Raw genomic sequence first — 18645 nt, forward strand, 5'->3', positions numbered from 1 at the left:
CAAGATTTCTCCCATTGTCAACTTGAGGCCAAAATCTATCTAAATATTCATATCACAAAATAGAGAAACATGAATTAAAGAGGTTACCTAAAGAAAGGAAAAAAAAAAGAATGAAGAGGCAGGCAAAAACGCGGCTGCTGGGTTTGTTATTGTCAACTCCGTCTCTTCCTCCGCCGAACATGCCGGGAAACGGCCGGCCGCGGGGGACGGGCGCCCCGTGCGGCGCCTAAGCCACACTTTAAAAGACATTTTTGTTGTGTATAGAAATTTAGTTCGGTGGTTTTACTTCTACACAGAAACTGTTCCCGTTGCCCTTTTCATTGCCAAATGACATTTGGTAGATCTTCCATCTTTTCAGATACCTAAAAATTATTGAATACATCTCTGTATAAAGAATATGGAATGCACGGAAAAATAAAATTGTAACGTAATACAAATCCGTCCACAAACTTTTTGAAGTACCTTCGTATTATCTTGAAAACGAGTGTTACTCGCTGAGTTTGACAGTCACTGACTATATAGGCAGGAGAAATATTTTCTAAGGTAACCAGAGACACAAGCATTCTCCACACACTTCAAGGCTGTCCAACATCCCTACTCCATGTTTCAGAGGCCATTGCAGGGTCTGAAGTCTTTTCTTTCTTGTGCATGACCCAAAATGCTGAGGCACACAAAACTAACTGCAGAACTTCAGGCTACCTGTATGTGAAAACAACATAATATTGTTTAGCTCCCGGCTATAGAAGTCTGAGTGACAAAAATGAAGAAAAAGAAAAAAGTCTGAATGACAACTTACGTTGTGTCCATTTGGGTTTTTGACCAGCATTTTCTGCGTAAGGAAGCCTGAAATAACATGTCTCTAAACATTTCTGTGATATATTACAGGAGACACTCACCAGAAATATAGATGCGCTCCTCTAAGAGGAAGCGAAGTTCCGTCTAAATCTTAGAGACTCTAGAGACCATTTCTACCAACGTGGCTGGGCCTTTGCCCTGGAGATCCGACGAGATTTCCTCACCACGGTTGTTGCTGTGAGAACTACATTACCCAGAAGCCTGGCAGCGCTGGGCCAATGAGGGTCCACGGAAACGTCGTTTCCGTTCCGGCGGAAGACGTCGGGGCGGGACTTCCTATTCCCTCCTCGAGCGGACATTTTGGTTGCTTTTGGATTAATTCACCAGGTCAGTCTTCAGCGCGCAGTGTGGGACCCTAGGTGACAGAAAAGGGAAAACGTGAGAGAAGGTGTTGTCTTCTTTGAACAGTTTCGGGCCTGAGGGTCGGCGGTGGCGCCGCTCGAGTGATCCGGCCGGTGGGCCAGGCCTGTATCGCGGAGCCCAGATCCCAGTAAATATCGCCCCCATTTCCTAGGTCACAGGCTCCAATGGCGGTGGCTGCGCTGATGGAACCGGTGCAGGTGGGTTCTGTGTCTCCGGCTTCTCGCTCCTACACCCATCTCTAAATCCTAAAGCCTCGAATGGGTGGCTTCTCGGGTAATTGCAGCCCAACCCCGTTTGTCCGTGTGACACAACCGGAACATTTGGGAACCTGGGGTCTTTGGTGTCTGAAAGGATCAAAGCGTGTGAGGAGGAGTCACACCTGGAATATCAGCCTCATCAGCTGGGGATTCTATTTTGAGAGTGATGGGAACCATGGAAAGTTCTTAACAGAGGAGGGACACGATCTGAGAACAACTTTGGGTAGGAATAGGAGAGTGATGAGGACAGTGGGGCGCAGTAAGATTGAGAACTAATCCTAGGCAACACAGTTGTTAAGAGGTGTTCCTGAAGACTGAGGCATAGAGGGTAGACAGTCAGCCCCAGGTTTCTTTGTAGCAGTGCAGGAATAGGAGACAGACGTGGATCCTTAGGGCTTCTTCTTCATGGTTCTTGCCTCACAATCTTGCTTTTCCCACAGGTTTCCATGAACTCAGAAGTAATTATGGACCCTATACAGGTGAGGGGAGGATGCTCTCACTGATCCCACCCCCACCCACATGGTCTCCAGGATTGTGATGTCACATAGAACAGTTTCCTGCTATTCTCTGATCTCTTGGGTGTAAGGATCCTGGAAAAACCTCAATCCCAGGGTCCTGAGTCAAGGTCAGGGGTTCTGTGGAGGGGTTCCCATTTCTGGTAACACTGGAACGAGGTTAGAAGGTTGTTCATGCACAGCAACCAACATGTGAAAATAGTTGGAGTGAAACTGAGATGGGAGTTTTCAAGAAACTGCAGGTGTCTACCATGTGTGTGGTAGGAACCAAGAGCAGAAGGGCAGGAGTCAAGCCTGAAATGGCTGGCTCAGGAGCTGGGTCTCTGTTCAGAGAGTGATGTGGCCATGGGAAATATGGAGCAGAGGAGGGAGGTAATGTGGTCCAGGTCTTAACAGCTCTCTCTAGATGCCAGGTAGAAAACAGACTGTTTGGTGGAAGTTGGGGAAGTTATGGTGGAGACAAGAAGAACGGGGAGGAGTCTACTGTATTTCAGGTGATTGGTCATAATGGATGGGCCATAGTAGATGGGGGAAGTAACTGGATCAGGTTTGCTGTGGTGAGAGAGAAAAAGAGATAATGCCAAGGTTTTCAGCCTTATTAGCTGAAAGGGTAGAAGCTCTATCAGCTGAGATGGGCAAGTTGTTGGCAAAAGTAACTATTAGTGTGGAAATGAAAAGTTTGTTTCTGGCCATATGAAAAGTCTGAGGTGTTCCAGAGAACACTGAGTGGAGGTGTCAAGTGGGCTGCTGGACACACTGGACTGGAGTCCTGTAGAGACATCCAAGGGTAGAAGATGATATGTAGACTGGGATTTAGGAGGAGAATCTTCCCATCACAGTGATAGTGCTATTAGTGAGCAGGAAAATGATGGTGGAAGCTACTGATTGGGTAGAGGGCCAGAACTGTGAGACAGATGTGATCCAAAGAATGATGTGCATATGGAAAAGAGTGTAGACTAAGCCCCTGGTCCCTGGTAATGAGCTTAAGGGAGAAGGTAAGTCCACCTTTGATTGTCAGGTACACAAGATCTTAGTTACCCCAGGGGAATTGACCAGCAGAAGTGTGAGGCCCTGTATGCCAGGCCCAGAGCTCAAATAGTGCCTTTCTGTCCATCTGCCTGCTGGTGTGGGTGGACACAGTGACCAATGGCATCCAGGATTTCCTCTGAGTTGAGGAGCTAGATAGAAGAGTGTACCAGATGGAGATGTGTGGGGGCATGTGTGGGGTCCTTGGGAAAGAGGCTACTCATGGACTCCACTCCCCCCATTGTGGCAGGGGCAGGTGAACTTTGAAGACGTGGCTATTTATTTCTCCCAGGAAGAGTGGCAGCTTCTTGATAAGGCTCAGAGATGCCTGTACCGAGATGTGATGTTGGAGAACATTGCACTTATGGCTTCTCTAGGTAAGGCCATCACACCTAACCATTGACTGGATACTGCCCTTCCTCTTTTTCCCAGGGAAGCCCTGTCTTTTGTACAACAGAGCCATGGGCACTGCCTCCTTTCCCGTATCCCTGGAGTAGGTGCTGTGAATGCTGGGCCTGGGCTGTGTGCACTGCTACCTCCTGCTCCTGAGCAGTCCCAAGATCTGCTGTTCCAAAGACTTGTAGGGATGGATCCAGGAGTCAAGCATCCTACAGTCAGCCCAGTGACAAGTCAGCCTTTCTTGTCCTCTCCTTAATTGGATGCCTCTGTTCATATCCATGGCATCTCTGTGCCCAAGACTCTGTCCCCTTCCTCTAGCTGACATTGTCTGTAATCTGCCTGTGCCAGGAATTGCAAGGATGAGTATGGTCACTACATCTCGGGACCATTGGGCTATTCCTACAAGACCCTACTCTGAAATTTTTTTTAATAATATTTTTCTTTTCTGTGGAGTTGGTCATTCAATCTGGTGCTGGCCATTCACCTGTTTTATCTTTCCCTTAGGACATGCATCTTCCATGTCCCTTGTAGCTGCCTTACTGGAGCTGGGCAATGAGCCCTGCATACCTGACTGGGTGGACATGACTCCAGCCATTGCCAGAGAGACTCTAGGTGGATGTGGCCCTGGTGAGTGGGAGCTGAGTGGGAGGTGTAATGTCAGGGCTGAGCTCAAATTATTCCATAACCTCTGTGCCCACAGTTGTTTTAGTGCAACAGTTACTGGCCACACTTCATTTCTGTCTACTTTTCCATTTACACATTTGTCTTTTATGCTCTGACCTTTGGCCTCTGGATATTCCACACCCCTGCCTGTTCCACACCTCTGCCTCCACATCTCACTTGTTCTCCACTGATCCCTCTGCAGTGCTCTCCAACATTGGCCTATATTTAATGTGTCTTGAAATGTGCACATACAAGCATACAGTCCTTAAACACCAGCTACTCAATGGTAACTTGATTTTCTTGGGAATGGCATACCCTTCTGCATGACTCTCCCCTGTCCCCAGCAGCCAACGAAATCCGATTGTGAATGACTTCATTGAGAACCCTGTCTCTTCTTCCCATGCTGTGCCTCACATTTGTGTCCTCTCTCAGTTGAGGTCTCCTCCATTATATGACCTTTAGATGCCGACTACTGCACAGCAGACCTTTGTTCAACTTGAGCTTGGGCTCCTTGTCCTGACAGCAGTTCTATGACGTTGATCTTAGTTGTGTTAGACACACATTTATAATGAGGCTACCCCCTCCCACCTGTGTCAGTTGGTACTTCACCAGTATTTCTTTGCTTTCAGGTTGTTGGCATGGAATGGAGGGTGAGGAGACACCTTTGGAGCAGAACATTTCTATAGAAGGAGTGTCAGAGATCAGAGCTCCCAAGAGAGGCCCTTCTACCCAGAAGACCCACCCCTCTGAGACATGTGTTCTGCACTTAAAAGATTCTTTGCAATTGGCTGAGCACCAGGAAATATATCTTGGGCAAAAACCATACATGTATGTGGCATGTGGGAAGCAATTCTGGTTCAATCCAAATCTTCACCAGCACCAGAAGCAGCACTGTGGAGAGAAACCCTATAGAAGAAAGGAGGGTAGGGCCTTTCTAGTGGACAGCTGCCCTGTCCAACCATCAGAGATACCTTTTATTACAGGTAAGTGTTGTAAGGATTTCCCAACCAGCTCAAGCATTTTCCAGCACCATGCACCTGCAAATGAGTGGAAGCCACACACTAACACCAAGTGTGAGCAGGCGTTTCACAGTGGACAAAGGCAGTACAAGTGCAGTGAATGTGGGAAGACCTTCAGCCGCAAGGACTCACTCGTTCAGCACCAGAGAGTCCACACTGGAGAAAGGCCTTATGAGTGTGGTGAATGTGGGAAAACCTTCAGCCGCAAACCAATACTTGCTCAGCACCAGAGAATCCACACTGGAGAAATGCCTTATGAGTGTGGCATATGTGGGAAAGTTTTTAATCATAGTTCTAACCTTATTGTACACCAGAGAGTACACACTGGTGCGAAGCCTTACAAGTGCAGTGAATGTGGGAAAGCCTACAGCCACAAATCCACACTTGTTCAGCATGAGAGTATCCACACTGGAGAAAGGCCTTATGAGTGTAGTGAATGTGGGAAATACTTTGGTCATAAATACAGACTCATTAAACACTGGAGCATTCACACTGGAACAAGGCCTTATGAATGCATTGCATGTGGAAAATTCTTTAGTCAAAGCTCTGACCTTATTGCACACCAAAGAGTTCACAATGGTGAAAAGCCTTATGTGTGCAGCAACTGTGGAAAAGCCTTTAGCCACAAACACGTACTTGTTCAGCACAATAGGATTCACACTGGAGAAAGGCCATATAACTGCAGTGAGTGTGGGAAGGCCTTCAGGCAAAGGGCCTCCCTCATCCGTCATTGGAAACTGCACACTGGAGATAGGCCTTAGGATAGCAAGGAATATGACATCTCTGTTCAACATAATGGCTGACACCAGAGAGAAGCTCTGAGAGTAGCCTTTGTGTATAGATATCAACCAGATGAACCACATACATTTGAACACCCACGCTGGGTAGATTCTTGTGAGTACCAGCTACAGGAGAAGCTTTCTGGAGCTATGTTGCATTTTCTACCCTGACCAGGATTCTTGCTGTAATTATATAACTGCCCATGCCTCTTACAGAAGCCATCTGTCTTTGCACTGGCAGAGTCCTGCATTGTGTAAGTCATCCCAGTGTGCTTTGAAAGGAAGAATTCTGTGCTCCTTCTCCTTTCCCTAAAGTGACTCATCAACAGCCTGAGCACATTGACAATCCTTGCTCCTTCCTGCTTGTCTCCCCACGCTCCAACCCCCACCCCCGACTGACTGCTTTAGGCATGGATGTGACCCAGTTTTGGCCAGGGTGATGTGAGCTTTGTTCTGATGGCTGCTTACAGAGAAGGTTTCCCTTTTTGGATATTGTTGGTCTCATGTGGCACTTGTGAAGGATTGGTCCAGTCTCCAAGAAACCTTACCTGAATTTGCCTGCCTCATTGTTCTGATTTTGCAACAAATGCATTAATTTTTACACTACTTTAATCTTAGAGATTCTGTTCACTTTCTGGGTTGGGTTGAGAGCAGAATTGGGCTCTGGCAGCATGAAGGTATAAGCATCTTTTGTGAGAGCTCCAACTCTGTGTCTCAGAGGTGATAGGGACAGCCCAGAATTTTTTTCTTTATAAGAGTTTTGCATTTATGTTCATGTGGGATATTAGTCTCTAATTTTCTTTAATTCTTGGGTTTAGCTTTGGCATTGACATAATGGTGGCTTTCCAGAATAAATTGGGAAGTATTCCTTACTCTTCAATTTTCCAGAAGAGTTTGTGAAGAATTGATATTCTTTCTTTCTTAAACGTTTGGTAGAATTCACCAGTGACACTACCTGGGCATTGAGTTTGTTTTGTGGGGAGGTTTCTAACTACCAGTTTAATTTCTATTGTTGATAGAGAGCTATACACGTTATACATACATACATATTCACTTGCATATGTGTTTGTGTGTGTGTATGTATATATTCTGTCTATAGTGAGGCTTGGTGATTTCTGTCTTTCAAGGAGAGTGTTCATTTAAGTAGTCAAATTTTTCAAAATATTTTCTTCTTACTATTTTAGCACATGCAGAATCTATAGTGATGCCACCTCTCAAGATTATTCCTCATACTGATAATGTCTATATTTCTCATTTATTTATTTATTTTCTAAAAGATGACCAGTAAGGGGATCTTAACCCTTGACTTGGTGTTGTCAGCACCACGCTCTCCCAAGTGAGCTAACTGGCTATCCCTGTATAGGGATCCAAACCCATGGCCTTGGTGTTATCAGCATCACACTCTCCCAAGTGAACCACAGGCCAGACCCGTCATTTATTCTTGATCAGTTTTGCTGCAGATTTATCGATTTTATTGGTCTTCTTTAAGCACTTAGTTTCAATGATTTCTCTGTTTTTATTCTGTTTTTTTTTTTTTTTTTTTTTTTTTTTTTTTCCGTTTTGACCTTTACTGTTACCTTCTGCTTTTATTGGATTTCATTTTTCTTCTTTTGCTCCTTTTTAACATGGAAACTGAGGGTCCTTCATTTGAAACCTTTGTTTATTTCCTAATATCAGTGCTTAATGCTAAAATTTGTCCTGTAAGAACTGCTTTATTTATTTATTTTTATTTTTAATTTCTTAGAAATGCACTGAACTGTAAGAACTGCTGTAGTTGCCTCCCACATTAGATATATTGTATTTTCATTTTAATTTCTTCTTTGAAACATGGCTCTTTTTAGAAGTGTGTTATTAGTTTCCAAATATATGGGAATTTTCCTTATCTTGCTGGTAAATTTTAATTTAATCCCATTGTGGTCAGAGTACCTACTTTTTACTTGAATTGATACATTTATGGAGACTTGTTTTATGGGGAATATGGGCTGTCTTGGTAAGTGCTGCATGTTCACTTGAATAGTGTGTATTGTACTCTTCTTCGCTGAAGGATTCTACGGATGTCAACTATGACAAGATGATTAGTAATGTTATTTTAGTTTTCTGTATCCTTACTGATATTCTGTGTTTTGGCTCTGGTTTTTTACAAATTATTTGAAGAGAATTGTTGAAATCTCTGAATATAAAAGTGGATTTACCTATTTCTCTGTTTAGTTCTATCAGTTTTTGCTTCATGTATTTTGAAGCCTTTTTGTTAGGTAAATAAACATTTCCTATTGTTAATGTCCACTTAAGTAGTTCACCTCTTTATCTGTAGTAATCTTTGCTCTGAAACCTACTTGTCTTATAGTGTTAACATGGTTTAATTTTTATTGGATGCTGAATTTTGCCTGTTTGGGTACTAAAACTTTTTGTGTTTCTATAGATATTCTTGTTTTTTTTCTGTTGTATGGTTATGTTACTTGGAAACAGGATGATCTGTGGGGATCTTGGTTCTAAGCCTTTTTAGATGGGACTATTGCAACATTCACATTAAGGCTAGTTCCCCTCCCACTACTGAGACATAGTCTTTCTACATTTGCTACTTGATGCTTCATGAATTATGAGATTTTTCACTCAAGCAGGTTGAAAATGGGAATTACTCTGATCTCTGTATGATCCTTGGGAATTGCTCTATGTCATCCTTTCAGGTGATATTTTACTATCCTCTGGTGGTTTTCTCACCTGCATATACAGATTACTACTCAGTTGAATACTTGAGAATGGCCCTCTGTACATCTTTTCTCTCTCCTATACTCTGCTCTATGGACTCCAACTACCCTGGCAAACCTGGACCACCAGCTCTGTCTCCTTAATTCAGAAGGACTTTTTGGCCTCTGCCTGGGCTCTCCATCCTTGCATTAGGGCCTGGGAATTTATTTTCACAGTAACCTGGGACAGTCATGTGGCTCACATCATTTGCTTGCCCTTTCTCATAGATCATTTTGTTTTTCTGATGTCCAATGTAATGAGAATCAGTTCCATATACTTTGTACTATTTATACTATTTATACTATTTTTACTATTTTATTTACTTTTTCTTTTCAAGATAATCTGAACCTCCAAAGCACATACCTTGAATAAATCAGTAAAATTGATAAACCCCCAGCCATATTGGAAAAGAAAGACAGAAATCACATATTACAAATTTTAACAAGGAAAGATGGTATTGTACTGGATACCTTTGAAACATAATGTGTGATTGTTTAAAACAATTCTTTCTCTGTAAATTGAAAGTTAGAAAATAGAAATTCACTGAAAGATAACCAACTGACCAGGCTCTCTCAAGAAGAAATAGATAAGGGCTGGCCTATGGCTCACTTGGGAGAGTGTGGTGCTGTTAACACCAAGGACAAGAGTTTGGATCCCCATATAGGGATGGCCGGTTAGCTCACTTGGGCGAGTGTGGTGCTGACAACACCAAGTCAAGGGTTAAGATCCCCTTACTGGTCATCTTTAAAAAAAAGAAATAAGTTTTATAGAGATGTGAGGAACACTGTAACAAAGTGACCTATGTTAACATCACCAATATTGGGAAAATAGACACTATGTATCTCCTAATGTGATGCACTGAAAAGGACATGGTATCACTCTAGTATCCTTGCCAAAAGCACAAAATTAATATTGAGAAAACGCCATTACAAACCAACTGAAGGAAATTTTACAAAATAATTGGCCTGTACTAAAAAAAATAGCAAAAAAAAAAGAAACTTCACGGAAAGCTAAAGAACTGTTTTAGATCAATGAAAACTAAGGAGACAAGAGAAATATATGTAAGTATGATACTGGATTCAATTCTGGTATAATTGATATTGAATTTGAATAGGTATAAAGAAAATAAAACAGTTGTCAAAAATCTGAATAAGGTCTGAATTACATGATACCATTGTATCAATATTACATTTTCTCATTTGGATTGTTGTCCTTAGTTTATGTAAGAGAATGTTCATTGATTTAGAAGATATTCATTGAATTATTCAGTGATTAAGAGGCAAAATGTTACCAACTGACTCTCAAAATGTATAAAAATTGTTTTTATGGAGAAACAGAAACTTTTATCAAAATAAGGACAGAAGGGATTTTTCTTAATCTTATTTAAAAACCTACAAAGCCTATAGCAAATATCATATTTCATTGCCAATTATTAAAATATTTCACTGAGTTTAGGAACAAAAGCAGAATGGTCTTTCTCTGTGCTTGTATTCAGTGTTACAATGGAGGTCTTATCCATTGAAATAAGCGAAGAAAATTTAAAGCTATTGGAAGGAAAACTAAGGCTGTCGACTCTGACTACCTTAAAATATTTCCTCAAATGTCACCTTCACCATTAGTCCTACCACAGACATATTACTAAATATTTCAACCCATCCCTGTCCTTTTCTTCATGCACACCTTATTTTCTTCTTTTAGCTTTTCTTTAGGACCCATTACCTTCTAATATAACACAAAATCTAATAACTAAGGTAGATTGTTATTTGTGGGTTTTCAGCAACTCTGTGTTATGTCCCATTAGGGAAAATTTATTTTTATGATTTTTGCACTGACATATTCCATGTGTATGAGCACAGAAGTACTTAATAAACATTTGTTGAAAGTGAAAAACACATTTTGTTCATTTGTACCAGTTCAAATATTCCTTCTAATTCATTCACTATCTCTCCCTTCAACTTCAGTACACTCAGTTCTCTCCTAAATAGAAACCATATTTTGTGGACAAACCTTTAAGGTGGCTAAGAATCTAGCACAGCCATGTACTCAGCTTCATTTTCTTTGGGATTGAAAAGAAATCACCTGACTTTGGGATTATTTTCTTATATTTCACAGCTAAGGTTTTCACTAGTTATTTTTGCCACACCTGTTGCAAATGTTTATTAATATTAATAGCTTCCAGTGATATGCACAATTCACAAATATTATTTCATTCCTCATGCAATTACAGGTGATTTGGTAATCACTTCCCACCTAGGGGATAAGATCATAGAGTTTCACCTTTATCTCCAGTTCAGATGCCCCCTCTCCACACCTGCACAGATATTAACAAGATACCCACTGTCCTACTACAAATGCTAATTGGATGATTAGATATTTGATGATTGGTTAGTTATTACTTATGTCAGATTCTTAGAATGATTTTACCTCATGAAATCGAGGAATAACTATTCTTTGTATAATGGTTATGCTTTCTGATATTGGAACAGAGAAGTGAACATTTCTATCAAAGACAATTACGGAGGAAACCAGAGGATTATGCCACCCTTGTTCACCAGCTTTGGGGCTACCTAACATCTCCCCTCTCTCCTCCCTGTTGCAATGCTCTCTAACATTCTTCCATTTGTTCCTGAATAAACAAGCTAAACCTCACAGTGTTCACTCTAAAGGCTTCTTGTGATAGGAGTGGGATGTGTAATTAAATAATGAAGGTGAGCTCTCAGCTGCTAAGTAGACACCTGCTGTTGGTGTATTAAGTACTGGTAAGTGTGTTTCTTTTGATGGCGGGGAATGGTGCTAATTACAGTCTGTAATAATATATATATTCCTGTCTTTGGTAGAAGGCTGTTAGCCTTCTACAATTCAAAGAAAGAAATATATACCATTTTTTCCTCATTAGTAGAAATGCAAATCTTATGTAAATGTAAATGTTGATAAAAGATTGTGAGGTTCGGGCCAGCCCGGTGGCGCACTGCTACAGTGGCCGCTTGGGAGTGCGGCGGTGCTCCCGCCGAGGGTTCGGATCCCACATACAGACTGGTTCCCGCTCACTGGCTGAGCGAGGTGCGGGATCAACACCGAGGGTTGCGATCCCATTGCCAGTCCCGGTCTGGTACGGGCGCGACACTGAGGGTTGCGATCCATTGCCGGACACGAAAAAAGACAAAAAAAAAAAAAAAAAAGATTATGAGGTTCAGACATTAGAAATATTCAGAGACTTTAAAGTCCATAAGAGCTCCCAATTACACAAAATAAACATCCTTAAAAAAAAAAATCCACAAGATATCAATGTAACCCTGGTATTTTAAAAATGCTTTGCTATTCTTTTATTATTATTATTGGAACATAGTTGACTGTACATATCTGTGGTGTACAGCATTGAATTTCAATATCTGTATGCAATATGTGATGTCCAAATCAGGATAATTAGTACATTCAACATTATAATGTAATCGATTTTCATAGCTCTTACCAATTCCTTCCTTACTCTCTTTCCCCTCCCCCTTTCCCACCTCTGGTATCCATAGTTCTGTTCTCTTTTTTTGAAAGCTCAACATATTATTATGATTGTTGTTTCTTTCTTGCTTGCTTTTTTTCTTTATTTTTTTAGCTCTCATTTATAAGTGACGACATGTGATATTTCTCTTTCTGTGCCTGGCTTATTTCACTTAACATAATTTTCTCTAAGTACATCCATGCTACTGCATATGGCAGAATTTCATTCATTTTTATGGCCAAGTAGAATTCCATGTGTAAATATACCACATTTTCCTTGTCCAGTTGTCCAATGATGGACATTTAGGTTAGTTCCAACTCTTGTAAACAGAGCTGCACTAAACATGGGCTTAAAGGTATGCCTTTGACATGATGATTTCCTTTCCTTTGGGTATATACCCAGCGGTGGGTTTCTAGGTCATCTGGCAGTTCTATCTGTTATTTGAGGAACCTCCACACCATCTTCCATAATGGCTGTACCTATTTACAGTCCCAGCAACAGTGCAGGAGGGTTTCTCTTTCTCTACATCCTTGCCAGCATTTTTTATTCTGTCTTTTTGATAATAGCCAGTCTAAATGGGGTGAGATGATATTTCAATGTTGTTTTGATTTTCATTTCCCTGATGCTTAGTGGTGTTGAGCATTTTTTCACGTGTCTGTTGGCCATTCATGTATCTTCCTTTGAGAAATGTCTACTCAGCTCTTTGCCCATTTTTTGATCGGGTTATTATTATTATTTTATTATTATGTTTACTGTTAAGTTGTGTGAGGTCCTAGTATATTCTGGATATTAATCCCTTCTCAGATATGTAGTTTACAAATATTTTCTCCCACTCTGTAGGTTGCCTTTGCACTTTGTTGATTGTTTCCTTTCTTGTGCAGAAGATTTTTAGTGTGATATAATCCCATTTGTTTATTTGTTCCTTTTGTTGCCTGTGCTTGCGGAGTCAAATTCATAAAATCTTTGCCCAGTCCAACTTTCTGAAGTGTTTCCCCTGTGTTTTCTTTGAGGAGTTTTATAGTTTCTGGGCATATATTTAAATCATTAATACACTTTGAGTTGATTTTGGCATAATGCAAGAGGTATGAGTCTAGTTTCATTCTACCTATGGATGTTCAGTGTTCCCAGCACCATTTATTGAAGAGGCAGACTTTTCTCCAATATTTCTTTTTGGTACCTTTGTCGAAGATCAGTTGGCTGTAAGTGTGTGGGTTGATTTTCGGGTTCTCTGTTCTGTTCCATTGGTCTGTGTGTCTGTTTTTATGGAACCAAGAAAAAGTTAAGTATGAAATAAAAAAATTTCTTGAAACTAATGAAAATAAAGACATGTACCAAAACCTTTGGGATACTGCAAAATCACTACTAAGAGGAAAGTTTATCACAATAAATGCGTATTGATATCAAAAAAGAGAAAGCTTTCAAATAAACAACCTAATGATACACCTCAAAGAACTAGAAAATCTAGGACACTCCAATCCCAAAATTAGTAGACAGAAAGAAATAACTAAGCCGGGAGCAGAACTAAATGAAATAGAAACCCCCAAAAAGGTACAAAAGATCAGTGCAACAAAAAGTTGGTTTTATGAAAACATAAGCAAAATAAACAAACCATTAGCTTGGCTAACTATAAAAAAAGAAGAAAGAAGAGTCAAATAACACAAATTAGAAGTAAAAAAGAGACATTACAACCAATACTACAGAAATTCAAAGAATCATTAGAGACTATTATAAACAACTATACACGAACAAATTTGAAAATCTGGAGGAAATGGATAAATTTCTGGACACACACAGACTACCAAGATGGAACCAAGAAGATATAGAAAACCTGTACAGCAACAAGACTGAAGCAGTAATCACCGTCTCCCAACAAAGAAAATTCCAGGACCAGATGGCTTTACTGCTAAATTCTACCAAACCTCTAAAGAGGAATTAATACTGAGTCTCTTCAAACTGTTCCAAAAAATTGAATCAGAGGCCATTTTCCTAATCTCATTCTATGAAGCCAACATCACCCGGATACCAAAACTGGACAAAGATACAAGAAAAGAAAACTACTCAGTCTTTTTCTGCCATGTGAGATCACTGCATTGCTGTAAAGNCACTGAGGGTTGCGATCCATTGCCGGACACGAAAAAAGACAAAAAAAAAAAAAAAAAAGATTATGAGGTTCAGACATTAGAAATATTCAGAGACTTTAAAGTCCATAAGAGCTCCCAATTACACAAAATAAACATCCTTAAAAAAAAAAATCCACAAGATATCAATGTAACCCTGGTATTTTAAAAATGCTTTGCTATTCTTTTATTATTATTATTGGAACATAGTTGACTGTACATATCTGTGGTGTACAGCATTGAATTTCAATATCTGTATGCAATATGTGATGTCCAAATCAGGATAATTAGTACATTCAACATTATAATGTAATCGATTTTCATAGCTCTTACCAATTCCTTCCTTACTCTCTTTCCCCTCCCCCTTTCCCACCTCTGGTATCCATAGTTCTGTTCTCTTTTTTTGAAAGCTCAACATATTATTATGATTGTTGTTTCTTTCTTGCTTGCTTTTTTTCTTTATTTTTTTAGCTCTCATTTATAAGTGACGACATGTGATATTTCTCTTTCTGTGCCTGGCTTATTTCACTTAACATAATTTTCTCTAAGTACATCCATGCTACTGCATATGGCAGAATTTCATTCATTTTTATGGCCAAGTAGAATTCCATGTGTAAATATACCACATTTTCCTTGTCCAGTTGTCCAATGATGGACATTTAGGTTAGTTCCAACTCTTGTAAACAGAGCTGCACTAAACATGGGCTTAAAGGTATGCCTTTGACATGATGATTTCCTTTCCTTTGGGTATATACCCAGCGGTGGGTTTCTAGGTCATCTGGCAGTTCTATCTGTTATTTGAGGAACCTCCACACCATCTTCCATAATGGCTGTACCTATTTACAGTCCCAGCAACAGTGCAGGAGGGTTTCTCTTTCTCTACATCCTTGCCAGCATTTTTTATTCTGTCTTTTTGATAATAGCCAGTCTAAATGGGGTGAGATGATATTTCAATGTTGTTTTGATTTTCATTTCCCTGATGCTTAGTGGTGTTGAGCATTTTTTCACGTGTCTGTTGGCCATTCATGTATCTTCCTTTGAGAAATGTCTACTCAGCTCTTTGCCCATTTTTTGATCGGGTTATTATTATTATTTTATTATTATGTTTACTGTTAAGTTGTGTGAGGTCCTAGTATATTCTGGATATTAATCCCTTCTCAGATATGTAGTTTACAAATATTTTCTCCCACTCTGTAGGTTGCCTTTGCACTTTGTTGATTGTTTCCTTTCTTGTGCAGAAGATTTTTAGTGTGATATAATCCCATTTGTTTATTTGTTCCTTTTGTTGCCTGTGCTTGCGGAGTCAAATTCATAAAATCTTTGCCCAGTCCAACTTTCTGAAGTGTTTCCCCTGTGTTTTCTTTGAGGAGTTTTATAGTTTCTGGGCATATATTTAAATCATTAATACACTTTGAGTTGATTTTGGCATAATGCAAGAGGTATGAGTCTAGTTTCATTCTACCTATGGATGTTCAGTGTTCCCAGCACCATTTATTGAAGAGGCAGACTTTTCTCCAATATTTCTTTTTGGTACCTTTGTCGAAGATCAGTTGGCTGTAAGTGTGTGGGTTGATTTTCGGGTTCTCTGTTCTGTTCCATTGGTCTGTGTGTCTGTTTTTATGGAACCAAGAAAAAGTTAAGTATGAAATAAAAAAATTTCTTGAAACTAATGAAAATAAAGACACGTACCAAAACCTTTGGGATACTGCAAAATCACTACTAAGAGGAAAGTTTATCACAATAAATGCGTATTGATATCAAAAAAGAGAAAGCTTTCAAATAAACAACCTAATGATACACCTCAAAGAACTAGAAAATCTAGGACACTCCAATCCCAAAATTAGTAGACAGAAAGAAATAACTAAGCCGGGAGCAGAACTAAATGAAATAGAAACCCCCAAAAAGGTACAAAAGATCAGTGCAACAAAAAGTTGGTTTTATGAAAACATAAGCAAAATAAACAAACCATTAGCTTGGCTAACTATAAAAAAAGAAGAAAGAAGAGTCAAATAACACAAATTAGAAGTAAAAAAGAGACATTACAACCAATACTACAGAAATTCAAAGAATCATTAGAGACTATTATAAACAACTATACACGAACAAATTTGAAAATCTGGAGGAAATGGATAAATTTCTGGACACACACAGACTACCAAGATGGAACCAAGAAGATATAGAAAACCTGTACAGCAACAAGACTGAAGCAGTAATCACCGTCTCCCAACAAAGAAAATTCCAGGACCAGATGGCTTTACTGCTAAATTCTACCAAACCTCTAAAGAGGAATTAATACTGAGTCTCTTCAAACTGTTCCAAAAAATTGAATCAGAGGCCATTTTCCTAATCTCATTCTATGAAGCCAACATCACCCGTGAAAAATCTCTATAATGAGAACTATCGTATAACTTCGTATAGATACCAAAACTGGACAAAGATACAAGAAAAGAAAACTACTCAGTCTTTTTCTGCCATGTGAGATCACTGCATTGCTGTAAAGAGATACCAAAACTGGACAAAGATACAAGAAAAGAAAACTACTCAGTCTTTTTCTGCCATGTGAGATCACTGCATTGCTGTAAAGCCACCACCAAGAAGAGCCTTACCAGATGTGTTCCCTGGATTTTGGACTTCCCATCCTCTGAAACTATGAGCAATAAATTTCCTTACAAGTTACCCAGTTCCAGGTATTTTATTATAAACAACAGAAGTGGACTAATACAGGAAATTAGTACCAGAGAAGTGAGGTGTTGCTTATAACAAATACTTGAAAATATGGAAGTGACTTTGGAACTGAGTGTTAGGCAAATGTTGGAAGAGTTTGGAGGTCTCAGAAGACAAAAAGAAAACAAGGTAAAGTTTGGAAGTTCTTAAAGACTGGTTAAATGGTGCTGAGCAGAATCCTGATAGAAATATGGACAGTAAAGGCCACACTAAGGAGATCTCAGATGTAAATGAGAAGGGATTTCTAGGAAATGGAGGCAAAGATCACCGTTGTTTTGAATTGGCAAGAAACTTGGCTGCATTCCATTCATGCCCAAAAGTTTTATGGAATGTGGAAGTTCAAGGTGCTGACCTAGGGTATTTGGCATAAGAAACTCCTAAGCAGCAAAGCATCAAGGAAGCTGCATGGCTACTTGTAACAGCATATGCTGAGTTATGGTGGCAAAAGCATGACATAAAGCCAGAATTTAAAAGAGAAGCTGAGCATAAAGATTTAGAAAATTTTCAGCCTGGCCATGTGGTAGAGAAGCAGACAGCATTTTCAGAGGAAAATGGAACGGTGCATCACAGCAACCATTTGCTAAGGAGACTTCTACAGAAGAAAAGGATTATCAAGAGAAGGGAATAAATACCTCCAAAGCATTTCAGAGATCTTGGAGGCTGTGTCTTCCATTACAGGCCCAGATGCCTAGATAGACAGAATTGTCTTGGGAAACAGGCCTGAGGTGCCCTCCATGGTGTTGCTGCCCAGGGCCACCTTAGGATGCTGCTCCCCACACCAGCACCCACGCTGCTTTGGTTGCTCCAGCTATAGCTAAATTGGCTCCAGGTGTGGCTGGATCCATAGCTTTGGAAAATACAAGCCCGAAGCCCTGACAGCATCCATGTAGTGTTAGGTCTGCAGGCTTGCACAATGCCAGAGCTCTGGAGGCTTGTGGACCCCAATGTAAAAGGATGTATATAGAAAAGTCTGGGGGCAGAAGAAGAGATCTGTCACAGGGGTGGATTCACCACATAGAATCTTCACTAGAGCAATGCCAAGTGGAAATATGGGGTTGGAGTTGCAGCAGAAAAACCCCAGCAGTGCCATGCCTAGTGGAGCCATATGAATAGGACCCTCCTAGAGACCCCAGAATTCGGGAGCTGCCATCATGCAACACCAGCCTGTGAGAGCTGAAGCATCACCTAAGACCAGGAAAGCCACAGAATCTGAGCTGCCTTAGGACTTGGGGACTGAACTCCCATACCAGTGTGCAGAGAATGCCAAACAGAGTCAAGGTAAATGATTTGCCAGATTTGGGATTTAATGCCAGCCCTGCTGGGTTTCAGAGTTGTTTAGGACCTGTTACCCCTTTCTTTTGGCCTATTTCTCCATTTGTGAATGGGAATATGTACCGTATGCTGTCCCACCATTGTATCTTGGAGGTAAATAACTTGTTTTGATTTTTCAGATGGGACCTTAAGATTTGAAAGATGGGGCCTTGAAAAAGTGATTAGATTGTAGGACCATGTCATAGTGAATGGATTAATAATGGTGGTCAGGGGCATGGTTCAAAGGGCTTTAAAAGGAGAGCACATGAAGAGTGTCTCTTTCTTTGCTCAGCCATTTTCTCGTAATAACTTCGTATAGCATACATTATACGAAGTGTCAAGGTAAATGATTTGCCAGATTTGGGATTTAATGCCTGCC

At 40.2% G+C, this 18645-nt stretch overlaps 1 protein-coding gene across 1 annotated transcript; it reads left to right on the top strand.

Moving 5' to 3' along the window:
* Positions 1–1280: 1280 nt before the first annotated feature.
* Positions 1281–6488, top strand: LOC103582493 (zinc finger protein 772-like). The gene is made up of 5 exons (XM_008564070.1): positions 1281–1415; positions 1916–1954; positions 3267–3393; positions 3920–4042; positions 4708–6488. Exons 1-5 carry the CDS (start codon positions 1383–1385, stop codon positions 5856–5858), a joined length of 1473 nt encoding a protein of 490 aa, XP_008562292.1. The 5' UTR covers positions 1281–1382; the 3' UTR covers positions 5859–6488.
* The last annotated feature ends 12157 nt before the right edge of the window (positions 6489–18645 follow it).

The sequence above is a fragment of the Galeopterus variegatus genome, unplaced genomic scaffold (genome assembly GCF_000696425.1).
Source record: "Galeopterus variegatus unplaced genomic scaffold, G_variegatus-3.0.2 Scaffold16472, whole genome shotgun sequence".
Taxonomy (NCBI): domain Eukaryota; kingdom Metazoa; phylum Chordata; class Mammalia; order Dermoptera; family Cynocephalidae; genus Galeopterus; species Galeopterus variegatus.

Bases quoted from the DNA above. Each gene is read 5' to 3' on its own strand.
- LOC103582493 (XM_008564070.1), top strand. From the start codon at position 1,383: ATGGCGGTGGCTGCGCTGATGGAACCGGTGCAG. The intron at 3,394-3,919 runs GTAAGGCCATCA...TCTTTCCCTTAG, and splicing joins TGCACTTATGGCTTCTCTAG to GACATGCATCTTCCATGTCC. The intron at 4,043-4,707 runs GTGAGTGGGAGC...CTTTGCTTTCAG, and splicing joins TCTAGGTGGATGTGGCCCTG to GTTGTTGGCATGGAATGGAG.